General features: G+C 41.1%; 1 protein-coding gene across 5 annotated transcripts in view; it reads left to right on the forward strand.

Annotated features, from left to right (window-relative positions):
• The window catches only part of LOC126281418 (gastrula zinc finger protein XlCGF17.1-like), an 82,679-nt gene extending 72,766 nt beyond the window's left edge, over positions 1–9,913 (forward strand). For all 5 annotated transcript variants that reach the window (XM_049980358.1, XM_049980357.1, XM_049980360.1 and 2 more), the window contains one exon: positions 6,558–9,913. In XM_049980358.1, the coding sequence (XP_049836315.1) occupies positions 6,558–7,632 (1,075 nt within the window). In that variant the 3' untranslated portion in view covers positions 7,633–9,913. The remainder of the gene's footprint in view (positions 1–6,557) is intronic.
• The last annotated feature ends 16,700 nt before the right edge of the window (positions 9,914–26,613 follow it).

The raw sequence follows: 26,613 nt of genomic DNA on the forward strand, positions 1-26,613 counted from the left end.
ACTGACAATGTTGAGTGTTTATGGAAAAAGTTCAAGGCAATCGCAAATGTGTTTTAGACAGTTACATGACGAATAAAACTGTGAGGGATGGGAAAAACCCACCGTGGTTCAACAACAAAGTTAGGAAACTACTGTGAAAGCAAAGAGAGCTTCACTGCAAGTTTAAACACAGCCAAAACCCCTCAGACAAACAGAAGCTAAACGATGTCAAAGTTAGCTTAAGGAGGGCTATGCCTGAAGCGTTCAGTGAATTCGAAAGTAAAATTCTATGTACTGACTTGACAGAAAATCCTAGGAAGTTCTGAGCCTTACATTAAATCACTAAGTGGCTCGAAACAACATATCCAGACACTCTGGGATGATGATGGCATTGAAACAGATGATGACATGCGTTAAGCTGAACTACTAAACATCTTTTTCCAAAGCTGTTGCACAGAGGAAGACCGCACTGCAGTTCCTTCTGTAAATCCTCGCACAAACGAAAAAATGGCCGACATCGAAATAAGTGTCTAAGGATTAGAAAAGCAACTGGAATCACTCAACAGAGGAAAGTCCACTGGACTTGACAGGATACCAATTCGATTCAATACAGCGTACGTGAAAGAACTTGCACCCCTTCTAACAGCCGTGTACCGCAAGTCTCTACAGGAACGGAAGGTTCCAAATGATTGGAAAATAGCACAGGTAGTCCCAGTCATCAAGAAGGGTCGTTGAGCAGATGCGCAAAACTATAGACCTATATCTTTGACATCGATCTGTTGTAGAATTTTAGAACATGTTTTTTGCTCGTGTATCATGTCATTTCTGGAAACCCAGAATCTACTCTGTAGGAATCAACATGAATTCTGGAAACAGCGATTGTGTGAGACCCAACTCGCTTTATTTGTTCATGAGACCCAAAAAATATTAGATACAGGCTCCCAGGTAGATGCTATTTTCCTTGACATCCGGAAGGGGTTTGATATAGTTCTGCACTGTCACCTGATAAACAAAGGAAGAGCCTATGGAATATCAGACCAGCTGTGTGGCTGGATTGAAGAGTCTTTAGCAGACAGAACACAGCATGTTGTTCTCAATGAAGAGACGTCTACAGGCATTAAAGTAACCTCTGGCGTGCCACAGGGGAGTGTTATGGGACCATTGCTTTTCACAACATATATAAATGACCTAGTAGATAGTGTCGGAAGTTCCATACGGCTTTTCGCGGATGATGCTTTAGTATACAGAGGAGTTGCAGCATTAGAAAATTGTAGCGAAATGCAGGAAGAGATGCAGCGGATAGGCACTTGGTGCAGGGAGTGGCAACTGACCCTTAACATAGACAAATGTAATGTATTGCGAATACATAGAAAGAAGGATCCTTTATTGTACGAGTATATGATAGTGGAACAAACACTGGCAGCAGTTACTTCTGTAAAATATCTGGGAGTATGCATGCGGAACGATTTGAAGTGGAATGATCATATAAAATTAATTGTTGGTAAGGCGGGTACCAGTCCTTAAAAAATGTAGTCAATCAACAAAGGAGGTGGCTTACAAAAGACTCGTTCGACCTATCCTTGAGTATTGCTCATCGGTGTGGGATCTATACCAGATCGGGTTGACGGAGGAGGTAGAGAAGATCCAAAGAAGAGTGGCTCATTTCGTCACAGTGTTATTTGGTAAGCGTGATAGCGTTACGGAGATGTTTAGCAAACTCAAGTGGCAGACTTTGCATGAGAGGCGCTCTGGGTCGCAGTGTAGCTTGCTGTCCAGGTTTAGAGAGGGTGCGTTTCTGGATCAGGTATCGAATACATTGCTTCCCCCTACTTATACCTCCTGAGGAGATCACGAATGTAAAATTAGAGAGATTTGAGCGCGCATGGAGGCTTTCCGGCAGTCGTTCTTCCGCGAACCATATGCAACTGGAACAGGAATGGGAGGTAATGAGAGTGGCATGTAAAGTGCCCTCCGTGACACACCGTTGGGTGGCTTGTGGAGTATAGATGTAGATGTAGTGTCGTTTCTTGTTAACAATCTTATGTTATTCCCTGAACAAGTAGCTTTCAGTCAGTTAATATTCGGCAGAAATCTAACCTGCATTTGGATCGGTCTTTCTTAACTCTTTTGCAGAAAGGTGTGCAATATAGTGCTGCATCCATTTTCAATAAGGTACCACTCAGATTCAAAAATATTAGCAGTAATCCAAGTGCTGTCAAATTGAAACTGAAGAGTTTCCTCATGGGTCACTTCTTCTATTCTGTCGAGGAGTTCCTTGAAAAATTAAGCTGATTCTTGTTGTATTGTTGATTGCATTTACTTAAACTTATGGCTTGAATTTTTTCAGGTTCATAAACATTTTATTTTTATCTGTTATTACTTTTATGTTGTAATTTTATGTACTGACATGTTCAATGACCTTGGAGATTTGCTCCTCAATTTGGCCCTAGGAACTTGACGTGTAAAAAAAATGCTTTTGAGCTTATGATTTTCTGCATGCTCATATGTTGATCACTAGGCAGCGGTGCAGAACTGTATTGAATGCCCTGTATCTACTCCTGTCTGACTGTCATGTATGAACAGACAGAGTTGGATTTCACAAAATCATTATTTTTTGAACCTACATGGACTCCTACAGTGGAGATTTTTGGTCTCCAGAAGTACCATAATTCATAAGTATAAAACACGCTCCAAAATGTTACAGAAGAACATCATCACGTATAGAGGCTTGTAGTTTTGTGTGTCTGTTGGACCCCTCTTGAAAACAAGTATGACCTGTGTTTTTTTCTAATCATGACAAACTCTTCGCTCCTCTGGAGACCTATTAGACCTGTGGTACACTGCTACTAGAAGAGGGGAAAGTTCTTTCACATAGTCTGTCTAGAATTGTACCAATATCTAGTCATGTCCAATGACCTTTCCTCTGTTGAGCAAGTTCAGTTACTTTTCTATCCTGTGGACTCTTATTTTGGTGTCTTTTATTTTGTCATTTGTGCAGAGATTTAAAGCAGGTACAACAGTATGATCTCTCTGGGAAGCAGCCTTGTAAAATATGTTTAGTATTTGGGCCTTTCAATGTCATTATCATCACACAGATTCTTAGGTAGAATTTTACTTTTGAATTGGTTGAACACTCTACACGTGGCTCCTCTTACACTAATTTTGGTTTCATTTAGTTTTTGTTTGTCTGTGGGGCTTTAGATACATTTGCATTTGCAGTGAGGCTCTCTTTGCTTTTGTAGTATCTTTTTAACATGGCTGTTGAACCACGGTGGGTCTCATCCATCCCTCACAACTTTGCTGGACACTTACCTGTTTAAGGTCTGGACACTTACCTGTTTAAGGTGTACTGAACTTTTTTCATTAAAAACCCAACATTTATTGCTTCAGATGAAATGTTTGTACCACTCAGTTAATCTTAAATGTTTCTTTTCGCTCTTGCTTAGGGGAAAGATATTCCTACTTTTCTTAGTATTCTTAGTAAAGCCATATTCAGATATGCTGGAATGGCTTTTTGATCTCTGAGTCCTTGTCCTACAGCACACTGAGATAAACTGGTTGTAGTGGTCTGTGTGCTCATTTAAATCAGACCACAAGTAGTGTTTACACCTGCACGAGTGTAGTGGTGACCGAAGGCAGGACTCACTTCTAGATAGCAATGGTTCACCCTCTGTCAGACATATTGGAGTCAGCCTGTCTGGCGAGCCTTCCTGGCAAGCTGTGGCTGGTGATGTTGTTGTTATTAAACTCTTTGGTGGATTGGCTGAGGTAGAGGTAGGAAGATGGTGCTGCAGCTGATCGGACTGTCTTGATTCTCATATCTGGCTACAACGTGAAGTTGTAGTCACTGCAGGAAGGACCGAGCTTGGTGTCGCAGTGGTTAGCATACTGGACTCGCATTCGGGAGGACGACAGTTCAATCCCGTCTCCAGCCATCCTGATTTAGGTTTTTCGTGATTTCCTTAAATCGTTTCAGGCAAATGCCGGGATGGTTCCTCTGAAAGGGCGTGGCTGATTTCCTTCCCAATCCTTCCCTAACCCGAGCTTGCACTCCGTCTCTAATGACCTCGTTGTCGACGGGATGTTAAACACTAACCAACACCACCACCGCTGCAGGAAGGAATACGGTGTCACAATAATGTTGACTGGTAAGTGTCCCATGTGCAAAGGTTTGGAGGTCAGTATGCCCATGCAACATTATGCCTCCCCACACCATAAAACCTGGACCACCAAAATGATGATGTTCAACAATGTTCCTGGGTGCATTGTCCTGATGATCTTGGTATGATCGCAAATAGTGCCACTGATGTGCGGTTGCCTGTAGAACACAACATGCTGTCCATTGGCCGAAGAGATCATCCCCCATGGAGTAGCTGTGCCTTAGCGGACTGAGAGATTGTGTGCCTTGTAGTCGTGTTAAATGTGATTGCAACTGCACCTGCTGTTTGATATGAGGTCTATCTTGCATGCTGCACAATGTATCAATCATTTGCTGCTGATAGTTTACTGTGGTCGTCACCTCCTCCCCCTCAGGCAGCAGCGCCTGTGGTCCAGAACACTTTCCCTGCACGTGAAACAATTGCTGTGAGTAATACCTCATCACACTTCATCCTTCTTCCAGTTTCCCTATGATTCTTTCCCAAGTGAAGTCATTCAAATGTTATCTCCAGGCCATTTTGTAATGAAGAAAACCACCACAATGCAGAGTAACTGCTCACTGATTGAACACACTGTCTTTTCTTGTTGTTTCAACTGTCTTTTGTTATGTGGCCAGTCCCATTTGGTTGCTACAGTCACACTGACCTCATGCCATGTGATGTCTAACTTTCTGTGTGCAACTGGGAGACTTCTGACATGTTCCCACATTTCTTCATTGTCCTGATTAGTTAACATATTATAAAACATATTGTGTTACTTTACCTAGTTTGTCCAAAAGTTTTGCAGAGAAATGTAATAATAGAAGTGTGTTTACAGTTAACATTGTTACTTCATAGGCAAGTAAAAGGAATCTTCAAACTAGATGAGCAGTATTAGCACAACTAATGACATATTCCCAGTTTTTGTTTAATCTAACATGTAAGCTTTGTGAACACCTTTGGAACAGAGTACATAACTCCACCCTGAACCATTGACAAGAGGGAAACTTGTTGGTGAGTGCTATTTTTGTGTCTTGTATTGTGATTGAAAAAATCGCAGTTCAACTGACATAGTGTTTTATTGTTTTATCATCAGAAGCATGTACAGTTAAAGAGTAAATGTACTGGAAAGTGAGTGGGAAAATTACAAGACTCTTAAAGAGTTCTCTGCAAGAAGTTTGGTAATTTTGCTTGCACAACAGGGGGTCACTCTCAATCTTGCCCCTCCTTTCTTTCAAATTCCCCAACTAATCTGTCACTTTTGAACAAATATAAAAGGTCTGAAAATTTGAAAGTTTCTTCTAATTTTAAGTGTTTCTACCAACAGTACTTGAAATTACACCTCCAAAAGCTAAGAGCTGGCCAGTCTTTATGTTTCCGTGTAATTGAACTGTTGTGTCAATCGGATTTTGATACTTAGCTGAATACTGCTGTGGTCAGGTTGGTTGGTGTTGGCTGTTCAGGACGTTAGACTCATTTCCAGGTGGTTCTGAGCTCAGTTCCCTATTTGGCTGCCATACCTATTTAGGTTTTCTATGATTTAATGAAATCAAAAAGTCAAATGCAAGCAATGCTCTTTCACAGTTGCTTCCTTCCTTCATTTAGGTCTATTCAAAAATAGTGCTCTGTGGGTATTAATGTTGACAGAAAGTAATTGTATTTTTTTTCATATATTTCTGTTATCAAAGAAAAATACTGTGCTAATAGTTCTTTTTGATCTAGAGCATTATAAAGGGTGAGTCAAAAAGGACTTTACAACTTTGGAATGGTATAGAATTTTTTTGAGATAATTTACAGAATTGGTAGATGTGTCATTTTGTAGCAAGCAACATCAAGTGTAATTCATGTAGTGCACTATCACCGCATTCTGCCACCAGAAGTACCAGGATACTGCACAATTAAAATGGCTACTTTTACTTGTGCAGAGCATGCTTACTGTGCTTTGACAGCACTGGATTTCTTTCTCTGTGGTTTAATTAAAGACCATGTGTGTGTTTCTTCCATACCAAACAATTTAACTGACCTGAGAAATCAAATCTAAGCTGCTGTTGCACAATTTGTGCCCAGTTTGCTGCAAAAAATGTGGGAAGAAATTGATTACTGGTGGTATGTTTGCAGCATCACAAGTGGTAGTCACATTGAACCAACATGACACTTGACACTTTTTGTGAAACTTGAGGTAGTTTGCTACAAAGTGACACATCTATCGATTCTGTAAGTTATCTCAATAAATTTCTATATCATTCCAAAGTTGTATAATCGATTATGACACACTCTGCGTTAGCAGTAAAATTGCTTAATCCTTTTGCCTGATGTTGCTCTTCTTGATGAAAATTTTCAAGAACCACATCGATATTCTTTATTGTTTACACTCTATTGATTGCAGCTTCCCAATTTGCAATGTGGAAATTTCAACACATTTTAATTTTATTTATTTTACAGGAGTAGAAGTCATGCAGCAACTCGTCAGCAATTACTTACACTCAAGAAAGATGATGCAGCTGTGAGTAATATTCGCCGACAAGCACCACAACGAAGTGCCCAGAAATTTCCTGCAGAAGATGTAACTGACAAAACAAGACCATATGGGTGTCCTGATTGTGGAAAGGCATTTGTGTCTTCATCAAAATTAACCATACATAGGAGAATACATACTGGTGAAAAGCCATATGCATGCATAGAATGTGGCAAAACATTTGTGTCTTCCTCGCAGCTGAGCGTTCACTTCAAAACTCACACTGGTGAGAAACCATATAAATGCATAGAGTGTGGCAAGCGTTTTATTTCATCATCCCAGTTAACAGTTCACATACGTTCACATACTGGTGAGAAACCATTTCCTTGTAAGTTGTGTGGTAAAGCATTTGTTTCATCATCCCACTTGACTGTCCATATGCGGATCCATACCGGTGAAGAACCATTTTCTTGTGCTCACTGTGGCCAGAAGTTTGCACGTTCCACAAGCTTGGTAGTACATTTACGAAAGCACACGGGTGAAAAACCTTTTTCTTGTCATGAATGTGGGAAAACATTTGTTACATCATCTCATCTAACAGTCCACAGGAGAGTCCACACTGGAGAGAGACCATTCTCGTGCGAACAATGTGGAAAGGCATTCTCTCAGTCATCTCAACTAAAATCTCATTATAGAAAACATTCAGGTGAGAAACCTTTCAGCTGCAGCATTTGTGGGAAACTATTTGCCCATTCATCACATCTAACATCTCACATTAGAGTGCATTCAGGGGAAAGGCTTTTGTATTGCCCTGTCTGCCAAATGAAATTCACATCACAGTCTCACCTGGCACGGCATCTTCCTTCTCATTCAAGAGATAGGCCATTTAAATGTGAAGTATGTGGCAAGGGTTTCAAGCATAAGTCTAATATGGCAAGGCATGTTATGAACCACTCAGTCCACGCTGATTCTTTATGGCAAGGTTTGTTGCCAGTTACAGAGACAAACCAGGACATTCAAAACGACTGCGCACATGTCAGTGAATGTTCAGTAGACAGCTGAGTGCCACACATGCAAAACAGTGTATCAAACAAACGGTAATTTGTGCAGAACTGATATATTCCAGCATCACAGTTAGAAAGTATCTGTCAGTAATCATTTGCTGTCAGTGACATCATAAATAGCTTAGTGAAACTCTGAAAAATAAAACTCAGTAACGAAGGTTTTATTTATCTCCAGAGCGTAATGAGCATTGTTTTCAGGTTTTATTATTTGTAAGTACCTGTGCCTTTGTGTATCTGTTTGTAATGTATTCTGAATGATTTGTTACTCAAGAGTTGAAATTTGTGCACAATGTAAAAAGTATAAAAATGAATCCTTGATTAATTCCATTTGAGAAGTGAAAAGAAGACTGTTAAAAATAGATGCAATAATATGCTATGGTATTTAACTTGAGATAAGTTTTGTGTCATAAATGTCAAAGAGCATATGTTTTTATACAATGTAACATATCATTTGACTTTACAAACTGTAAGCAGTCATGACTATCCTTCTACTGACTGATGTATTACATTTTCTGTATCTAGTTTTATGTGGTAGGTGTTGGTGGGAGAGGTAGTAAGTCTCAAGTGTATTGAGCTTCCTATAGGCATTTATATTGAAATACATAATAATTTGAGAGGGAAACGTGTAATAATGATTTAGAGAAGTAAAAACTATTTCAACGAGCTAGGTGAAATTCTTATGAACTATTTGTGGGAAAAATTTTGTTGTTTTGGAATAATGCTATATTATTATTATTATTATTATTATTATTATTATTGAAGTTTTCTGTCACAAAAAATATGTGATTTTAATGCAGAGCTGATAGGAACAAAATACCAGTTATCTTCACAATCACATACATTATTAATGTTTTGTATGAGGAATTTTCTAAATTAGGCCATAAAGACCGTTTCTTACAAACTATAATATTCAAGTGGTGAAATCTGACAAGGTTCGTAGAGAGAATATCTCTCTCTTATATAGTAGTAAAATTAAATATATGTTATGAATGGTGGCCCTTTTTAGGAACTGTTTGGTAGGATGTAATAGCACACAGAAGGTATGTGTTGGGGAGGGGGAATAATGGAACAGGAGTGTGTTACTTTTAACACAGACATAGCATATAACAGTCAGTAGCCATATAAAATGCCCTGGGCCTCCTCACCTTATGAAACAGAGAAATTGCAGTGATGGGAAGAAAGAACAGAGAGGATATACACAAATCAAACAAAACATTAAGAGATAAAACATTAATTTTCTGGAGTATGTTGTTAAAAACTGCCAGGTTGAAATACAAAATAAAAAGTTTGTAAAAATTAAGATTAGGTTAAGGGAAATAGCAATAATATTGGGAAATGGTGGTTGGCCAGTACTTATTATCTCACAGGAATGCTGATGCTTTTCACTAGAAAATAAGACTGTGTACAGAGACTGGCATTTCACTCAAAAAGCTCTAATAAGATATAGTTATATAAAAATGAAAAAGGGAACCTATGACTAGTACATGGATGTGTGGCATGGACAGTGTTTACTAGCTATTGAGCAACCACTCTTTTTAGTTTAAATACCACTTTTACAGACACACCCAAACACATCCTCCTACAGCTATGATGAAATAGTTGATGTTGCTGCAACTGCAGGTGAAAGTCTTGGGTGTTGAAAGTGTGAACCAGAGATGAGCAGTAGTCAAAAGCTGGAGGAAACGGAACCTGTGCTGTTAAATTTTTATGTTCCATGCATTAATCTGATACAAATGGATAGCTGCCTTGCTTTATTTTTGTTTGTTGTCCCCATACTGAAATTCTTGTCGTCATAATTTGACGTTTGAATTTGTGCAAGAATTTGAAGGTTTGTAATAATTGATTTCTATCAGGATCCATCAGATGCTTTGTGGAAACATCTTAATTTACAGTCACCACATAGAATAGTAGGAAAAAATGAGGTTGTAATAAAATATTATTATTTTATATATGTAAAAAAATCAGTGGGGAAGAAAAACTATTGCAGTAAACAAGTACATACCAAGTTTAAATTGTAATAGCTGGTAAAATGAAGTGGGAAATGTTACTCTGTACACAGACATGTCAAAAATGTGAACATAACTTGGTCAACGTGACTCATGTTTTCCTGATATATTAGTGATGTATTGCATTACAGATAAAAAGAGAGCAATATAAGAGTTGTGACTTGTGAAGACTTTTTTTAGGATATTCACTAGAACTGTCATTTCTCAGACAGTCAAATGATGTAGCAGTCAATTTTCACACTAAAGAGTTATAATAAAATTTTTGTTTTATAATGATGCATGTCAATTGCTGAATACTTAAGACTGTTCCTTCTCCTTTTTGGTGGTTAAATGTGTGGTACTTAAATTAGCAAACTATTTTGTCACTAAGTAGTCACTTCAGAAACCAACAGACCCTCTACTGCTTCAAAGCTCTTCTGGTTATTACATACGTGCCCAGCACAGTTCAAGTTATTGCGTGCATGTGATACTGTTTGCTTGACTTCCATTTAGAAGTCCATGATTATCCTCAGATTTTATTGCAACACAGCTTTAAGTAAAAAATGTATACAGATTACAGTAATGTGCATAGATGAAACATGTAGCAACTTGACACAAATAGTTGAAAATTGTACTCATCTAATAGAAACATGCAATACTTGAAATGAAATTTTTTACATGGTTTTAGTACTATCATAAGATTGCTGTAGGGCAGTCACTGGAGAGACTCAGGTAGTGTTTATAAGTAAATGACTGTAGAACACCACCCTATAATTTTTAAAATTCATAACCTGTTGTAGTAACAGATCTGTTCATTCTGGTTTCCGTTTAGAGGACAAGTGAGATGTCACTGTGATAAGACACTTTGTTGATATTTGGGAGGTTGGTGGTTCAAATCCACACCCCAGCACCCTGATATACATCTCTTGTAGTTTCCTTAAATCACTTCAGACAAATACCAAGATGCTTCCTTCGAAAAAGATTTAGTTAGTTACATGTTCCATGGATCATTTTGCATGATAAATAGTAATGATGCAGAACGAGTCATTTTACATTCACACTGTGAATTAATTTGTATGTATGGCTGGATTCTGAACATTTCTAAGTTATTTCTTTTCCTTTTCTCTGCAAATAGAAAAATGATATACAGATGTAATTTAATAATTCCCGCCCACCTAGTTGTACACATTACAATAATAGAGATTCTTCTACAGATCAGGAGGAGTTATTAAGGAGAGACTTTCTCAGTTTGTTTTCAAATTTTACTTTGCTGTCTGTCAGACATTTTATATCAATAGGTAAGTGATCATAATATGGAGTGTTTGTGTGGTTTGAGGTTTTCGGGCGCTAAACAGTGTGGTCATCAGGGCCCACTTAATATGGAGTGATGAATATCATTTTCCTTCTGATACTGTAATTATGTACATCATTGTTCCTTTTGAACTGTAGTGGATGCATTACATCATCATCCAAAAGATCTCACATGTGATATATGATCTATCATTATAATGTTTACCTGTAACACATGATAACTATGCATAACATAATTGTGCAAAGCAGATTACATACCCATAGTCTATAAATAGAGAACAAACACTACACAAAAAACACATAATCGTGACAAACATATGTAGGGCATTAACTGTGGCTTATACACAAAATGTATTTTTTGGGGGGGGGGGGGGGGGGGGCATATAACAGAATTTTTATAAGTGTTTTGTAATTTGAAAATAAATTTAAATTTGTGTAAATTATTGAAAGCAAGTAAAGGTTTCAGTTTACTATCTGAGACAGATATTCATTGACACTGAATAAGCATCTGTCCATCAGGTATTTTTTTACTTCATGCTTGGATGCTTCCAGCTCTTTGATTTGGGATGGAAGTGCATTTAAAAGGTTTATTCCTAAGTGGCTCACATGATTCTGTCTTTTAGTTTTTGCTACATATGGAAACTGGAAGTTTCTGCAATGCCTTGTATTTTGATTATGTTTGTTAGAGTTGGTTTGAAGATTACAGTGATTTTCACTGATCTTTTCCAGCCATTTTAAAATATAAATAGATGGTATTGTTAGTATCTTTAGCTATTTAATAAGGTCTACAGTGTGATGATACCAGTAGCTCTTTTTTGTGTAAAAAAGGAAGCCCCAAAAACTTATGCTGTAGCTTGAAACTGACTGGAAACAACTAAAGTACACAGCTGTAGCACATACCTTTGGTACATACCTTCGATATTATTCGCAAGACAAAACATGTTGAACTGAGTTTCTGCTAGATACACAACATCTTCATTCCAATTTAAATGTTCGTCAGTCCACATTCCCTGAAACTTTGTAGTACACACTACTTCTATTTAATATAAATGGATAGATAAAAAATCTACTCACCAAACGGCGCCAGAACACACACATAAAAGGTGGTTTTAATTTGGCAAGCTTTCGGAGCCATTGGCTCCTTCTGGCAGAAGGGTTGAAGGGAAAGAAAGAGGGGTGAAGGAAAAAGACTGGAGAGGTCTACGAAAGGGGGTAGAGTTTGGGAAAGTCACCCAGAACTGTGAGTCAGGGGAGACTTACCAGGTGGAATGAGAAGGAAAGACTGATTGTAGAGGACTGCACTAAACAAGATTTGAAAACGTAAGAGCTTAAAGGTGGGAGGGAGGGTAATATGCAAGACAGAGATTACTGCTTAAACATCATGCACAAGTTAATAAGAGTGAAAAGCTAAGAACATTGCACATAATAGAGGTGGTAGGGGGATGGCGATAATTATCAGGTAATAAAGTGAAAACTAAAACAGAGTGAAGAAAGGAGTAGTTATTGTGAAGAAATGGTGATACACAACAAATTAACTTATATTAATGCCAGTTGGGTGTCAAGAACCAAGGACATGTAGTGTAGTTTCCACCTGCGGAGGTTTGAGGAACTGGTGTCTGGGGGGAGAATCCAGATGGCACATGTGGTGAAATATGCTACAGGTCACGATTGTCATATTGTGAAGCATGCTCTGCAATGGCATGTCGTGTGTTGCCACTATACACCCTCTGCCTATTCTCATTCATCCTCGCTGATAATTTGGCGGTAGTCGTACCAATGTTAAAGGCTGAACAGTATTCACATAACAGCTGGTGTCATTTCAGAGGTGGCTCTACCTTTGATCGTATATGTGTTGCCAGTTACAGTGCTTGTATAGGTGGTTGTAGGAGGGTGAATAGGGCAAGTCTTGCAGCAGAGACAGTCATAGGGGTAGGAACCATATGGTAGGGAGATGGGCACAGATGCAGCATAAGGTCTGACAAGAATAATGGAGATTAGGAGGGCGGTGAAAAGCTATTCTAGGTGTAGTGGGCAAAATCTGACATAATGGATCTCATGGTTTTAGGAAGTCACAGCCTTGTCAAAGTAGCTGATTAATTCATTCCTGATCAGGATAATACTGAGTGACCAGTGGTGTGCTCCAAAGTTGTTTTTTGAAGGCATAAGCAGTACCTGGATCAGATGTGGTGGCCCGTGAAATGTGCTTTTGAACTAGGCAGCTGGGGTAATTATGTACAATGAAGGCTGAGGTGAAAATATTGGTGTACTGCTGTAAAGAATCGGCATTCAAACAAATATGTTTGCCTCGAACGCCAAGGCTGAATGGGAGGGAACATTTGACAGGGAAAGAATGGCAACCGTCAAAATGTAAGTACTGGTGTTTGTTAGTAGGTTTAATGTGGACAGAAGTGTGTTGCTTGCCTTAGTTGAGGACAAGATCAACATCAAGCAAAATGGCACGGGACCATGTGAAATTTAATTGGGAGAATGTACTCAGAGGTTCCAGGAATTGTAACAGGTCAGCTTCACCATGAGTCCATATGGTAAAGATGTCATCAATATATCTAAACCAAACCAGGGGCTGAAGGATTATGGATCCCAGGCACCCCACCCCCAAGCGACGCATGTCAAGGTTGGCATAGGAAGGAGTCATTCTAGTTCCCACAGCCATATCCCTTGTCTGTTTGTATGTCTGCTCCTTAAAGGTAAAGTAGTTGTTGGTGAGTATAAAGTTGATTAAGGTGAGTAGGAAGGATGTCATATGTTTGGAATCAGGTGGGCACTGAGTGAGGAAATGTTCAGCAGCAGACAGACCATACACGTGGGGATTGTTAGTATAGAGAGAGGTGGCATTAATGGTGAAAAGCAAGGTGTGTGGTGGGAGTGGGACAGGCACTTATTTCAAACAATGTAGGAAATTGTTGGTATCTTTGATATAGGAGGGAAGTCTTTGTACAATGGGTTGAAGGTGTGATTCAGCTTGTGGATCTTAGGAAGAAGGTAAAAGGTGGAAGGAGTGCATAGTTTGGGTGGCGTGAGAAGTTCTATGGATTGAGGCTTCAATCCTTTCGAGGGGTCTGAGGTTTTAAGGAAGGACGGCAGGCCAGTTTGAATCACAGGGATGGGATCTTGATGGCAGATGCTGTATGTAGAAATGCCGGACAGCTGGCATAGGCCTTCACTAACATACTTCTTTTGGTCAAGTACTAGAGTGGTAGACCCTTTGTCTGCTGGGAAGATAATGATAGAGTCATTAGCTTTTAGGAAACAAAGAGCTTGGAGTTCTGCAGAGGACAGGTTGAGGTCATGTAGGGACCTGAGGAAGGGTTGTGAAGTAATGCTGGGTATGAGGAATTAGAACAACCCTTCTGATTCACAAACTGTGGTTTGATGAGGGTATTATTGCTGCTAAGGTGAGATACTATTGCAGAATACAATACTACACTCCTGGAAATTGAAATAAGAACACCGTGAATTCATTGTCCCAGTAAGGGGAAACTTTATTGACACATTCCTGGGGTCAGATTCATCACATGATCACACTGACAGAACCACAGGCACATAGACACAGGCAACAGAGCATGCAAAATATTGGCACTAGTACAGTGTATATCCACCTTTCGCAGCAATGCAGGCTGCTATTCTCCCATGGAGACGATCGTAGAGATGCTGGATGTAGTCCTGTGGAATGGCTTGCCATGCTATTTCCACCTGGCGCCTCAGTTGGACCAGCGTTTGTGCTGGACGTGCAGACCACGTGAGACGACGCTTCATCCAGTCCCAAACATGCTCAATGGCGGACAGATCCGGAGATCTTGCTGGCCAGGGTAGTTGACTTACACCTTCTAGAGCACATTGGGTGGCACGGGATACATGCGGACGTGCATTGTACAGTTGGAACAGCAAGTTCCCTTGCCGGTCTAGGAATGGTAGAACTATGGGTTCGATGACGGTTTGGATGTACCGTGCACTATTCAGTGTCCCCTCGACGATAACCAGAGGTGTACGGCCAGTGTAGGAGATCGCTCCCCACACCATGATGCCGGGTGTTGGCCCTGTGTGCCTCGGTCGTATGCAGTCCTGATTGTGGCACTCACCTGCACGGCGCCAAACACGCATACGACCATCATTGGCACCAAGGCAGAAGCGACTCTCATCACTGAAGACGACACGTCTCCATTCGTCCCACCATTCACGCCTGTCGCGACACCACTGGAGGCGGGCTGCACGATGTTGGGGCATGAGTGGAAGACGGCCTAACGGTGTGCGGGACCGTAGCCAAGCTTCATGGAGACGGTTGCGAATGGTCCTCGCCGATACCCCAGGAGCAACAGTGTCCCTAATTTGCTGGGAAGTGGCGGTGCGGTCCCCTACGGCACTGCGTAGGATCCTACGGTCTTGGCGTGCATCCGTGCGTCGCTGCGGTCCGGTCCCAGGTCGGCGGGCACATGCACCTTCCGCCGACCACTGGCGACAACATCGATGTACTGTGGAGACCTCACACCCCACGTGTTGAGCAATTCGGCGGTACGTCCACCCGGCCTCCCGCATGCCCGCTATACGGCCTCGCTCAAAGTCCGTCAACTGCACATACGGTTCACGTCCACGCTGTCGCGGCATGCTACCAGTGTTACAGACTGCGATGGAGCTCCGTATGCCACGGCAAACTGGCTGACACTGACGGCGGCGGTGCACAAATGCTGCGCAGCTAGCGCCATTCGACGGCCAACACCGCGGTTCCTGGTCTGTCCGCTGTGCCGTGCGTGTGATCATTGCTTGTACAGCCCTCTCGCAGTGTCCGGAGCAAGTATGGTGGGTCTGACACACCGGTGTCAATGTGTTCTTTTTTCCATTTTCAGGAGTGTATTTTGGAAAAGTCGGCAGCCAGATTGCCAATATCCTTCACCAATCTGAGCTTGTGATCTTTCGAATGACCTTATTCTCAACAGAACATCAAGTACTAATCGTTCTTCCCTCCATTTAGATGTATTATTAGGGCCAAAAAGTCAGGTCCTTAGTTATAATTACAGAGTGTATACTCCCCGGGAAAAACACGAGGATGTTTTTCATCCGGGAGAAATCTGGGAACCTTCTGGAATTCTGGGAATCTTTTATTGTTTTAGTTTTCAGCTAAATTTTTATTATTGTGACTGGTAAGAACCGATACTCTAACAAGGAATATTACAGTATCCCACTGTTGCAGGATAGTACTGCAGCAATAAAACAGAAATGAGAAAAAAAAAATACTTTAGCTGTAAAGAAAATATGCCATTTACAACCACAAAACACCTTGCACACACAAGTGTCTGCCAACAGCAAAATGTGTCAAAGGCCTTAGGACAAAGGCTATGCAGTACTTCCTAACAACAAATTGCTTTTGATGTTTTCATTAGGTTCATTTGTGCAGTTGCCACCAGGCTAAAGTGCATGCGAGGTTGAGTCGTGTATGAGCAGTACCTTCTCCCACTTCTGGGTACTTGAGGTGTGGCTGTTAGCTGTATAGGCAGTAGCAGCAAGCAGCCGGACATTAGGCGCACCCAAGCAGCCAGATTCACGCATGTGCAGAGCAATGTGAGCTGTAGTGGGGAGGGAGGTTAGACTCCATGTGACCTGTGTTTACATTTAATGATTTTGCTGTTTCCTCTTCATTAATAGATACCACATCAAATGAAAACAAAACTGATTTCTGCGGCCAGGAGCTATAAAATGAATTAAAATACATTCACATAACTACGGAAGGCAAAAATATATAATTAGTTTCATTTTTCTGATTTTGTAATGAAGTCATTTTTGTCACTTTGCTAAAGAAATTTGACTTTTATTAATCTTTTCCTCTCCCTCCACCCACCCCACCCTCTCTCTATCTCCCCCCAGGGAGTTCACAACTCTTTTTGTGGATACGTGGCGAACACAGGACCTAAGCTCATGCAGCTCTCTTTCCTTTCCGGGCTGCGTACCTTGCCATTCCACATCCCTCCCTGTCCCTGATCCTTCCCCTGCCCCTTCCCTTCCCCTTCTCCCTCTCTTTGAGAGTATGTTTTGAACCTACATCTGTAGTTGGATGCTTGTGAATGAATGAATGAAGTGGTTTCTCTTCTTTTATCTCTACAATGTAAAGTATCTGTCCTTACTTTGCTTTCTCTTTCCTTGGTTCTTCTCTTTACCTTCTTCTCTGCTGCAGCGTTTGAGAAATCTTCTCTTCTCTTCTTTCCTTTTCTTTGTTCCTCCCTTTTTCTTTCTTTCCTTCTTGTGCATGTTTGAAAGTCGACCCATGCGTTCCCATGCATAGCCAGTAATGGGGTAATGAGTAATTCCATGGCCCAGCTAGACAAGTAGGACACGTACATACCCCCTGGTAAAGGCCAGGTCCAGGGAGGTGTGCTTACGCGAGCTGGTACATAGGAAGATGCTGATTGGTCCCTCCATCCGTTTCTCAGGAGGTGTGATTTGAGGTATTGACAATCACCTAAGGTGGGAATGCCCTCAGAGTGGGCCCCCACTAGGAAGGATCACACCATCGGATATGCTGGTAATCATGGGGTTCCTTTCGTAATGGTTTCTTCTACTTCTACAACTTTTGCCCACAACAGAAAGATAGATGAGTCTTAGCCAAAGAAAATTCTACCATCAGTGCCAACATTCCTAGTTGTTTCTCGGTCTGACAAAGGTCAAGACTGTTCAACAGTAAACCCTTTTATAATTCAGAAAGATGACTACACAATTGCAGGTCCTGTAAAGTACTGTTCCCCGTTACGAAATGGAACCTTGTCGTTAGAAACAGAGTGCCAACCAGGCACAAGAAACTACACTGCTACACACCTTCCCTGACTGGTTGAAGTGCACCGTACTTTAAAGTCAAACTTTTCACATGGGTTGGTTTATACAAGATCACTCAGCATATTATCAAATGAGGACATCCACAATTACCTGTCTGATCAGCGAGTAACAGCTGTACATTGAATAATGAAAAGGGTTCGTACCAACCCACATTCTCTTCTTGATGTTTGAGAGAGTGCAACTTCCATCGAACATTAAAGCAGGATATGAGATAATTTCAGTTTGCCCTTACATCCTCAACCCTACGTGTTGCTATCAATGTCAGAAGTTTAATCATACCAGCCAGTCTTGTTCCAATATGGTCAAATGCCTAACATGTGACAGGGATGCCCTTGAGGGTGATTGTCCACCCTCATCAACTGTACGACTGACCACGCTGATTCCTCTAGAGATTGCCCTACTTTTAAAGATGAATGAATTACTCAGGAAATCCGAGTGAAGGAAAAGGTGTCTACCTTTGTAGCTCATAAGTTATTCATCAGTAGAAAGACCACTGTGCTTCCAGCGGGTAAATATAGCACTGCCCTCACCTCTCCTCAACCTACTAAGGAGGTAGCCACGCAGACTTGGGATCTCGTCTTTAGTGCTTTCGTCGTCAGATTGGCCAGCCCAAAGTTTGCCATTTCAACCTCCCCTCTATCACTTGCTCACTCTAAGGCTGAATCTTCATTGGCTTGTGCTAAATCATGGCCCCCAAAATCAAACACCCCGACTTCTAAAAAAGAGCCTACTCGTGAAGATTTTTTTATGTACCCAGACTTCACAACCATCAACTTATCCTTCATCCCAACGTCCTGCTTCCAAGAAGGCTCCTCTCCATCCCCACCATGGCGTGTCTCTTCTACAGCACCACCCAGTGATAGCTGCCCTCAGCCGTCTTCTGTGTCGCCGAGATGCACCATTGGTGGCCGATCTACCAGCTGATCACTGGCAGGAGGAGCTGCCCCCAAACAACCTATGGATCAGGATCTTCTGCCTCTGGCTGAATACCATTCCACACCTTCAGCTGCTGGCTCTCAGCGTTCGCTGAGTTGATGGCATCCATGGTGAGATTTTTCCTTTTTTGTCCACCCTATGTCACTTATCCATTGGAATATCCACAGAGTTTGCTCCAATTGGGATGAACTGTCGATCATCTTACAATCCGACTCCCCAGTCATCTTCTGTCTTCAGGAAACAAAGTTATGTCCCCATGATCACTATGTCTTCCCACATTGCCACTCAGTCTGGTTTGATCTCCCCTCTGGTGCTGGCATGCGGACACATAGGGGACTTATAATTCCTCTGCATGATACTATCCATTATCACCCAATCCAGTTGCACAGTTCCTTCCTAGCTGTTGCTGTACGTCTTTCCCTTTCTGGATCCACCTTCTCTCTTTGAACCATATACATTCCATCGTCCACACCAATAGCAAGAGCTGATCTCCTTCATCTCCTTCGTCAGCTCCCACTGCCATAATTACTGGTTGGGGACTTCAACACCCACCACCTACTTTGGGGATCTCCGCATCCTTGTCCAAGAGGCTCCCTATTGATTGACCTCTTTCACCAAGTGGACCTTGTTAGCCTCAAAACTGGGGACCCTACATTTTTGTCTGCTTCCACGTCAACCTACTCTCATTTGGACATTTTGGTTGGTACTGTTCAGCTAGCTTGGTGCTTTGAATGATTCACTCTTGCTGATACACACTCGAGTGACCATTTTCCCTGTTTCCTTCGATTACAGCTGTTGGGTCTTGCCCACTCATCTCGTATAGGGCACCTTAAGGATGCTGCATTCTTGGAATGCTATACAACAATTCAAGCAAATAACATTCATAGTTTTATTTCAATAAAGCAGATTGACAATACTTAACTTGAATGTACAAAGGTGTTACAAACGATTAGCCACATGCAACATAAATTTGAGTCTTTGTTATACACAATGTTCAAATAAGCAATGTATATGGATCACTACAATCTGTTATTGTAGCACTCTCTGCTAGGCCACCCTAATACTGTCCACCAATGTCCGGCTGAGGCTGGTGGGGAGCGGCACTTATATTCACTTCTTGCATGTGTCGCTCCTGTCGTGGCATGGTCCTAATCAGTGCACCATTGGCTGATGTCATTTCACCACCTTTTCTGATCTTGTGTTCCTTGTCTTCGCTCCGGTGCTTGTGGTTACACCAGAACAGCCACAACTGTCATCTTTTCATGTAAAACTCTGGAAGTTTTCCCAAGTCGATTGCACACTTTTCTCCTCTTTAGCAACATTTGATGACTATCAATTTCCTAGCACCAGTGATCAGGTCACTCATGTTATGGCAGTTATACTTACAGCCATCGAATTTTCAATACCTAATACCTCCCCTTTGCCCTAGCGTCCCCAGTTCCTTGGTGGAACAAGGCGTGCTATCGGAGATGTGCTCTTCGCTTTTTCCGCCATCATCCTATGTTGGCCAACTGTATCTGCTATAAGCAGTTACGTGCATGTTGCCTTCGCATCATACATGATAGCAAGAAGGCAAACTGAGATTTTTTTGCCAGCTCCTTTAGTATCTTCACTCCCTCATCAGTTGTTTGGAGCTGAACCCGGCATGTCCAGTTTTTCCGTGACCTCTGGGCTAACTGTCATGTGGGATACCGTAGTGGACTCAGTTGCAATCTCTGACTCATTAGGTTGACACTTTTCTGAGATTTCCATACCTTCTAACTACCCACCAGCCTTTTTCCTAAAGAAATGGGTAACGGAAGAGGAACCTCTTGTGTTTTCCTCTCAAAATTGTGAAAGCTATAATGCTGTCTTTTCTATGTGGAAACTCAGACATGCAGTGTCCTCCCCTCGCTGTTCTGCTCCGGGACCAGATGATATCCACATCCAAATGTTTGTACATCTGTCATACCCTAGTCTTTGCTACCTCCTTTGCCTTTATAATCAACTTTGGGTCGACAGTACGTTTCCTAGAAGATGGTGGGAAGCTGTCTTCATTCCTGTTCCAAAATCTGGAAAGGACAAACATCTCACCTCCAGCTATCACCCAATCTCTCTCACAAGTAGTGTTTGTAAGATTTTGGAGCATATAGTAAATTGCCGTTTAGGCTGGTGGCTGGAGTCCTGAAACAACTGCCCAATGAGGTTTTCGAAAGCATCGTTCCACTGTTGACCATCTTGTTGCCCTCTCCACTTATATCATGAACAATTTTCTCAGGAATCGCCAAACGGTACCTATATTTTTTGATCTGGAGAGGGCATACAATACCTGTTGGAGGAATGGCATCCTCTGCACACTGTTCTCTGGGGGGGGGGGGGGGGGGGGGGGGCTTTCAAGTTTGGCTACCCCTTTTCATCCATGAATTTATGACAGAGAACACATTTAATATGTGGATGAACACTACTCTATTCCGTACTTTCTCCCAAGAAAACAGGATGCCCCAGGGCTCCGTGCTAAGTGTTGTACTGTTTGCCATTGTCATAAATGCAATTGTGAATTGTCTCCTTCCAGTTGCCTTGGGCTCCCTCTTTGTCGATGATTTTGCAATCTACTACAGCTCTCAATGGACAAGCCTTCTTGAATGACGTCTTCAAGGATGTTTCGATTCCCTCCACTCATGGGGTTATTGAAACCAGCTTCCAATTTTCTACCAGTAAGACCATTTGTGTAAATTTGTGGCATTATACGGAGTATTATCTGCTTTCCGTACATCTAGGCCCTGTTACCTTCTGTTTGTGGACATCAACAAATTCCTGGGACTTATGTTTGACAGAAAACTGTGCTGGTCTTCCCATGTTTCACACCTTTCGGCTCACTGTCTGCAATCCCTCAACACCCTCCATCTTCTGAGGGGTACCTCCTGGGGAGCAGACCGATTGATCCTCCTCCACCTATATCGCGCCTCAGTGCACTCGAAATTGGACTATGGAAGCATAGTTTACTCCTCTGCGTGGCCATCTGTTCTCTGACATCTAGATTCTGTGCATCACCGTGGATTGTGTTTAGCGTCTGGAGCTTTTTACACTAGACCCGTGGAGAGCCTTTATGCTGAGACTGCTTAACCTCCGCTGTCCAATCGGCAAGCTGTCCTTTGAGTTGTTACACTAGTCCCCTTTCTTCCATGCCTGCTCATCCAACCCATGCTCTTTTTTTTGACGCCTCCTTGGATTTAGGGTAGGCAGACAGCGCTTCCTCTCAACTACTACTGGGAGTCTGCTTCTGTCAATTTCTACATTCACTTCCCTTCCAATTTCCTAAAACTTTCTTGACAAATGGGGATATGAAGCCACTTTGGCTTTGCCCCTAGACCTGCCTTCTCTGTTACCTTTGTCAGCTTCCCCCCTATAGTTTATCATCTGGCATTTGTTGCTCTATGCACACAAATGGAGGATGCTACATTTATTTACACTGATGGCTCAAAGACCACCTTTTGTGTCGGGAGTGCCTATATTATTGATGGCACCTCTATAAGATTTCTTCTTCCTGATCAGTTTTTGGTTTTTTACTGTGGACATTTACACTGTTCTCCAGGCTGTACAATTCATCCATCGCCATCAGTGGATATAGTATATTATATGCTCGGATTTTCTCAGCTCTCTTTTCAATCTCCAAGCTCTTTATCCTGTTCACCCACTGGTCCACTGGATTCAGGACTACCTCCATATGCTCCACTTGAGGGCCATCTATGTGGCATTCCTCTGGCTCCCAGGGCATGTTGGTATATGTGGAAATGAGGCAGTTGATGTAGCAGCAAAGGTCGCTGTCTCTCTTCTTCGGCCCGCTGTTCACGCAGTTGCCTTTACTGATCTACAGAGCATTTTATATCATTATTTTGCTCTTTGACAGAATGCACATTGGTCTGCACTTCAGGATAATAAATTACGGGACATAAGCCCTCTTCACTGTGCTTGGACCTCTTCCTCTCAGCCTCATCATCGGTAGGAGCTAATTTTAACTAGACTCCGGATTGGGCACTGTCTTTTTAGCCATTGACATCTTTTAAGTGGCGAACCTTCCCTGCTTTGTCCCCACTCCTCTCAATTGTAGGCGGTGAGACACCTTTTACTTCAGTGCCCCTATTTCAATCCGATACGTGCCCGTTTACAGCTGTCGCCTGACATATCTTCCCTTGTAGCAGATGACTTGCTCAGCCACTCATGTCCTTGAGTTTATAAGTGTTAGTGAGATGACATCGGTCATTTGAAGCTTTTTTCAGGGAAAACAACACCCCTTCAATAGCAGTTTTCTAGGATTTCCTTCCGTTTTTAGTTTCCCTCCTTCTTGAGTTCCGTTCCCATTGCTGCTGATTTAAATTCCTGTTTTTGCCCTTCACTAAGCTACAGAATGGTCGCTTATGACCATAGCTGTTTTATGCCCTAAAACAATAATAAAAATACCCTCTTTCAATCTGGTGAGCTATTCTCCCAGTTTACAACTTGAAGAAGGAATTTTTTAAAATAGAAAAACCTTATTTCAGTTGCCAAAGCTGGAGTTCAGATCACTGATCATAAGACGTCAAAACTGTCCAGTGCCTTGTATTTTCTCAAACTTTTCCATACAATTTGCCAGTTTCTTCTTTGATGTTGAAAGCTGCAACATTGTGAGTTTTTTTACTGTAAGAGCACACCATTTTGATATTCCCAAAATAACAAAAATTACTTACTGCTGAATGAACCCATTACAATAAGTAGTTGCATTTCTACCAACAATGTTGCACTTGTTGCCAGTGGTAAGAATAGTTAAAAAGTAACATCAGTAACTTTGTAATGCTGTAGTATAGATGGGATGTTTGATGAACAATAGCACATCTGGATAAGTGCACAATTTATTCTCATAAAATTGGTACAACAGTGGTGCATCTACAGTGCTTGAAGCCATTACATGAATTGTCTGTCAGGATCTCTTACTCATGGCTGCAGTCTTATTGTTTCTTGTTGCAGAGTTCCTACAAAGCTCCCTCCCACGGTAGTGTGGAGCACTGTTGGGAAAGATGTGTAGAGTGAGAAAGGTGATGAGGTTACGTGGGGGCACAGGGATCGTCCAGGTCCCATGTGGGCATGACAAATGTGTTAGGAAGAAAACTGTGAACATCAGGGCATAATTTGAAGTCAGGGGTACGTCGCCAGGAGACAATGGTTTTTCTGGTAGAGTAGTGGAGGGAAGTTGGCAGAGATCATCATTCACTAAAGCTTCTTACAGAGCCCACTTCAGCTTAAGGTGATTGACAGGACCTGTCTTAGGTGTGCCATATAACAATATGACAAAGGTATGGTCATCCCATTAAGTACCTTGTGGGCAGCTGAGTATGATGGTTGCAAACTGATCAGATTGTGTCATCACATAACATATCAATCTCACAACTTTTGGAGTCTTGTGGAGGAAAACCTTAGGTGCAATGTAAGGGAGAGGGGAGGTAATCAGAATTGGATGCCATGGCATTGTATTTGAGAAAATAGATAAGGCTGATCAGGAGGCATAGTTTAAGGTTGTTGTTAGCAGGCTGAGAGAGCACTTTGCTGTACAAAATTTCAGCATTTGAGGCTCCAAAGTCATGTTTGTGGGACATATGCACTTCCAGGAGTATTAATGGTATTGCCTCTGTCCAGCATCTGCTGTGGCACATGAGCCACCTTTAAGGTGTGATGGCACTGCTCAACAAGCCCATTGCTGTTTGGATGATAAACTGCCTTTCTAAATTGATGTGTGCTGACAACATAGCACAACTCAAGGAAAATAGGCCGATTCAAAGGGCCAACCTCAGTTGGTCGTTACGAATATGAGACAACTGAAAAATCCCTGTGTCAATAAAACCATTGGCAGTTGATTTGCCTATAATATTGTTAAGCTGTGCAGTTTCTACTCATTGAGTGACGCAATTGATCACTAACAGGATGTGGCGATAGCCGTCAGAGACCTGTCATCCCACGAGATCAGCGTGCTCATGCAAAGTGATGCAAGGGTGGTTGAGCATCGTGTGATACCTTGCTTCTTTGGCACAGAATGCATGTACGAGTCCAAAGCTTACACTCATTCTTCACATTGGGCTATAGTAAATGGTCCCTTGCCAATTGAAATGTTCCCGCTACCTTGGGGAAGCATTGCAATTACTATTGATGTGATGAGAGGGTCTTCGCATGTTAAGGATTACAGTGAATAGTAATGTATGCAATTAAGGAATTAGATAAAAATCTGGAAAAACTAAAAGACTTGTATTTGCAGAGACAGTTCTCTGTTGCTGGCAAAAGCAATACTTCATGTAAAATCCTTGGGGCATAGGTTGCTCTGCTAGAAAAGACAATCCTAGGTCTTACTGTAGCTGGTCTTCCTATATGTGTATGTTGCAATAATAATCTGCAGAAATTTTGAGTCATCATCGTTTATTCATGAAAAATACAAAACATTTCCTCTGCCCAATTGTTCCATCACCACCAGCCACATGCATTCAACTGCCATTAAAAACTTCACTTCAAAACGCCTCTCTTCCAAAGAACAAACAATTGACAAAAAATTAACATCTTCGGAAATGGAAGATTAATGAATTAACAGTTAAAATTAATATAAATAATTATGTCACACCAGAAAATGTATAATTAAGATCTGCACATAATATAAAGTTGTTTGAATTAACAATAAAATTAATATCAATAATTATGTCACACCAAAAAATGTGTAATTAAGATCTGTGCATAATTTGCGTAAAACAGAAATTAGATACTAAGATCTGCACATAGTAACGGGAAGGATAGAAATGGAAAGTGGTTCCATTTCAATATCCCCTGAAGAGCTTTAATTGAAAACTCTTCTATGACCAGCAAGTGGATTGTATGTGAAATTTGGGAAAGTAAGCAAAATTCCGGTACCCGTGGTAGACAAATGAGAGTCAATGAAATGATATATTTGTGAGTTTTAAACCCTACTTTCAAAATTCAGGTTTATTAACATAGAAATACAAATTTGCAGGCGCAAAATCATACATAAAAGTTTTAAATGGTGTAAAGCATCAGTGAAATTAATAAATGAAGTAGATGAGAGTTGTGTCATGTGAAGCACAATTACCAGCATAAATTACAAAACTGTATTAAATGGTGTTAAGCACCTGAACAAAAGTAACCAAAATGCAAAAGTTACGAATAACTAGTAAATTGGCATGAAAAAGTTCGTTCATTCTACAATTCTATAAGGAAATTGGCATAGCAAAACACTATAAATTTTTCCCTACATTGGTGTGAGGCAATGAAATATATTTTGTCAAAGTTGACAGTGAATACTTACTAGAATTAATGTAACAGAATTTAATAAGTATAAGCTACCATGTAAATTACTTACAGAGGTTTTCTTTTTACATTAATTCAATTTTGTCAGAGACCAAGTCTCCTTCAGAGAGGTGTCTGCTCTCAAATTTGGTCCATTAAATTAGCTAGTCTCAGGTATCTTACTGACTTTTCAGTTCCTGAAACTAGTTTTATTAGGTTCCATTCCACTTGAATATATTGCATACACAATCATTTAAATCAGAGTCTTTATACCTTAAACATTACACGTTCTCTATTTATCATGTATTTTCTCTCAGGTATAATGAACATTTCTTCATATTTGTATAACATTTTTAGTTTTGGCACGAAATCAGACAGACTACTTTTAAGCCAAATCCAGCTATATATACAAAATATAGAAAATACACTAAACAAGATAAATGAAAATGGCACAAAATACAAATAAGAAAAATAATCATAGGATAGTTCTCATTCTGACATTCAGTAGTTATGGAAAAGTCAAATCCAGGTATGGTATCGAATAGCCAAGTCAAGGTAATCTCAATGCCCCGAATCTAAATAGCTTGCTCAACTTTTCTTGACAAACATTTCATGTT

The sequence above is a fragment of the Schistocerca gregaria genome, chromosome 7, assembly GCF_023897955.1.
Source record: "Schistocerca gregaria isolate iqSchGreg1 chromosome 7, iqSchGreg1.2, whole genome shotgun sequence".
Taxonomy (NCBI): Eukaryota; Metazoa; Arthropoda; class Insecta; order Orthoptera; family Acrididae; genus Schistocerca; species Schistocerca gregaria.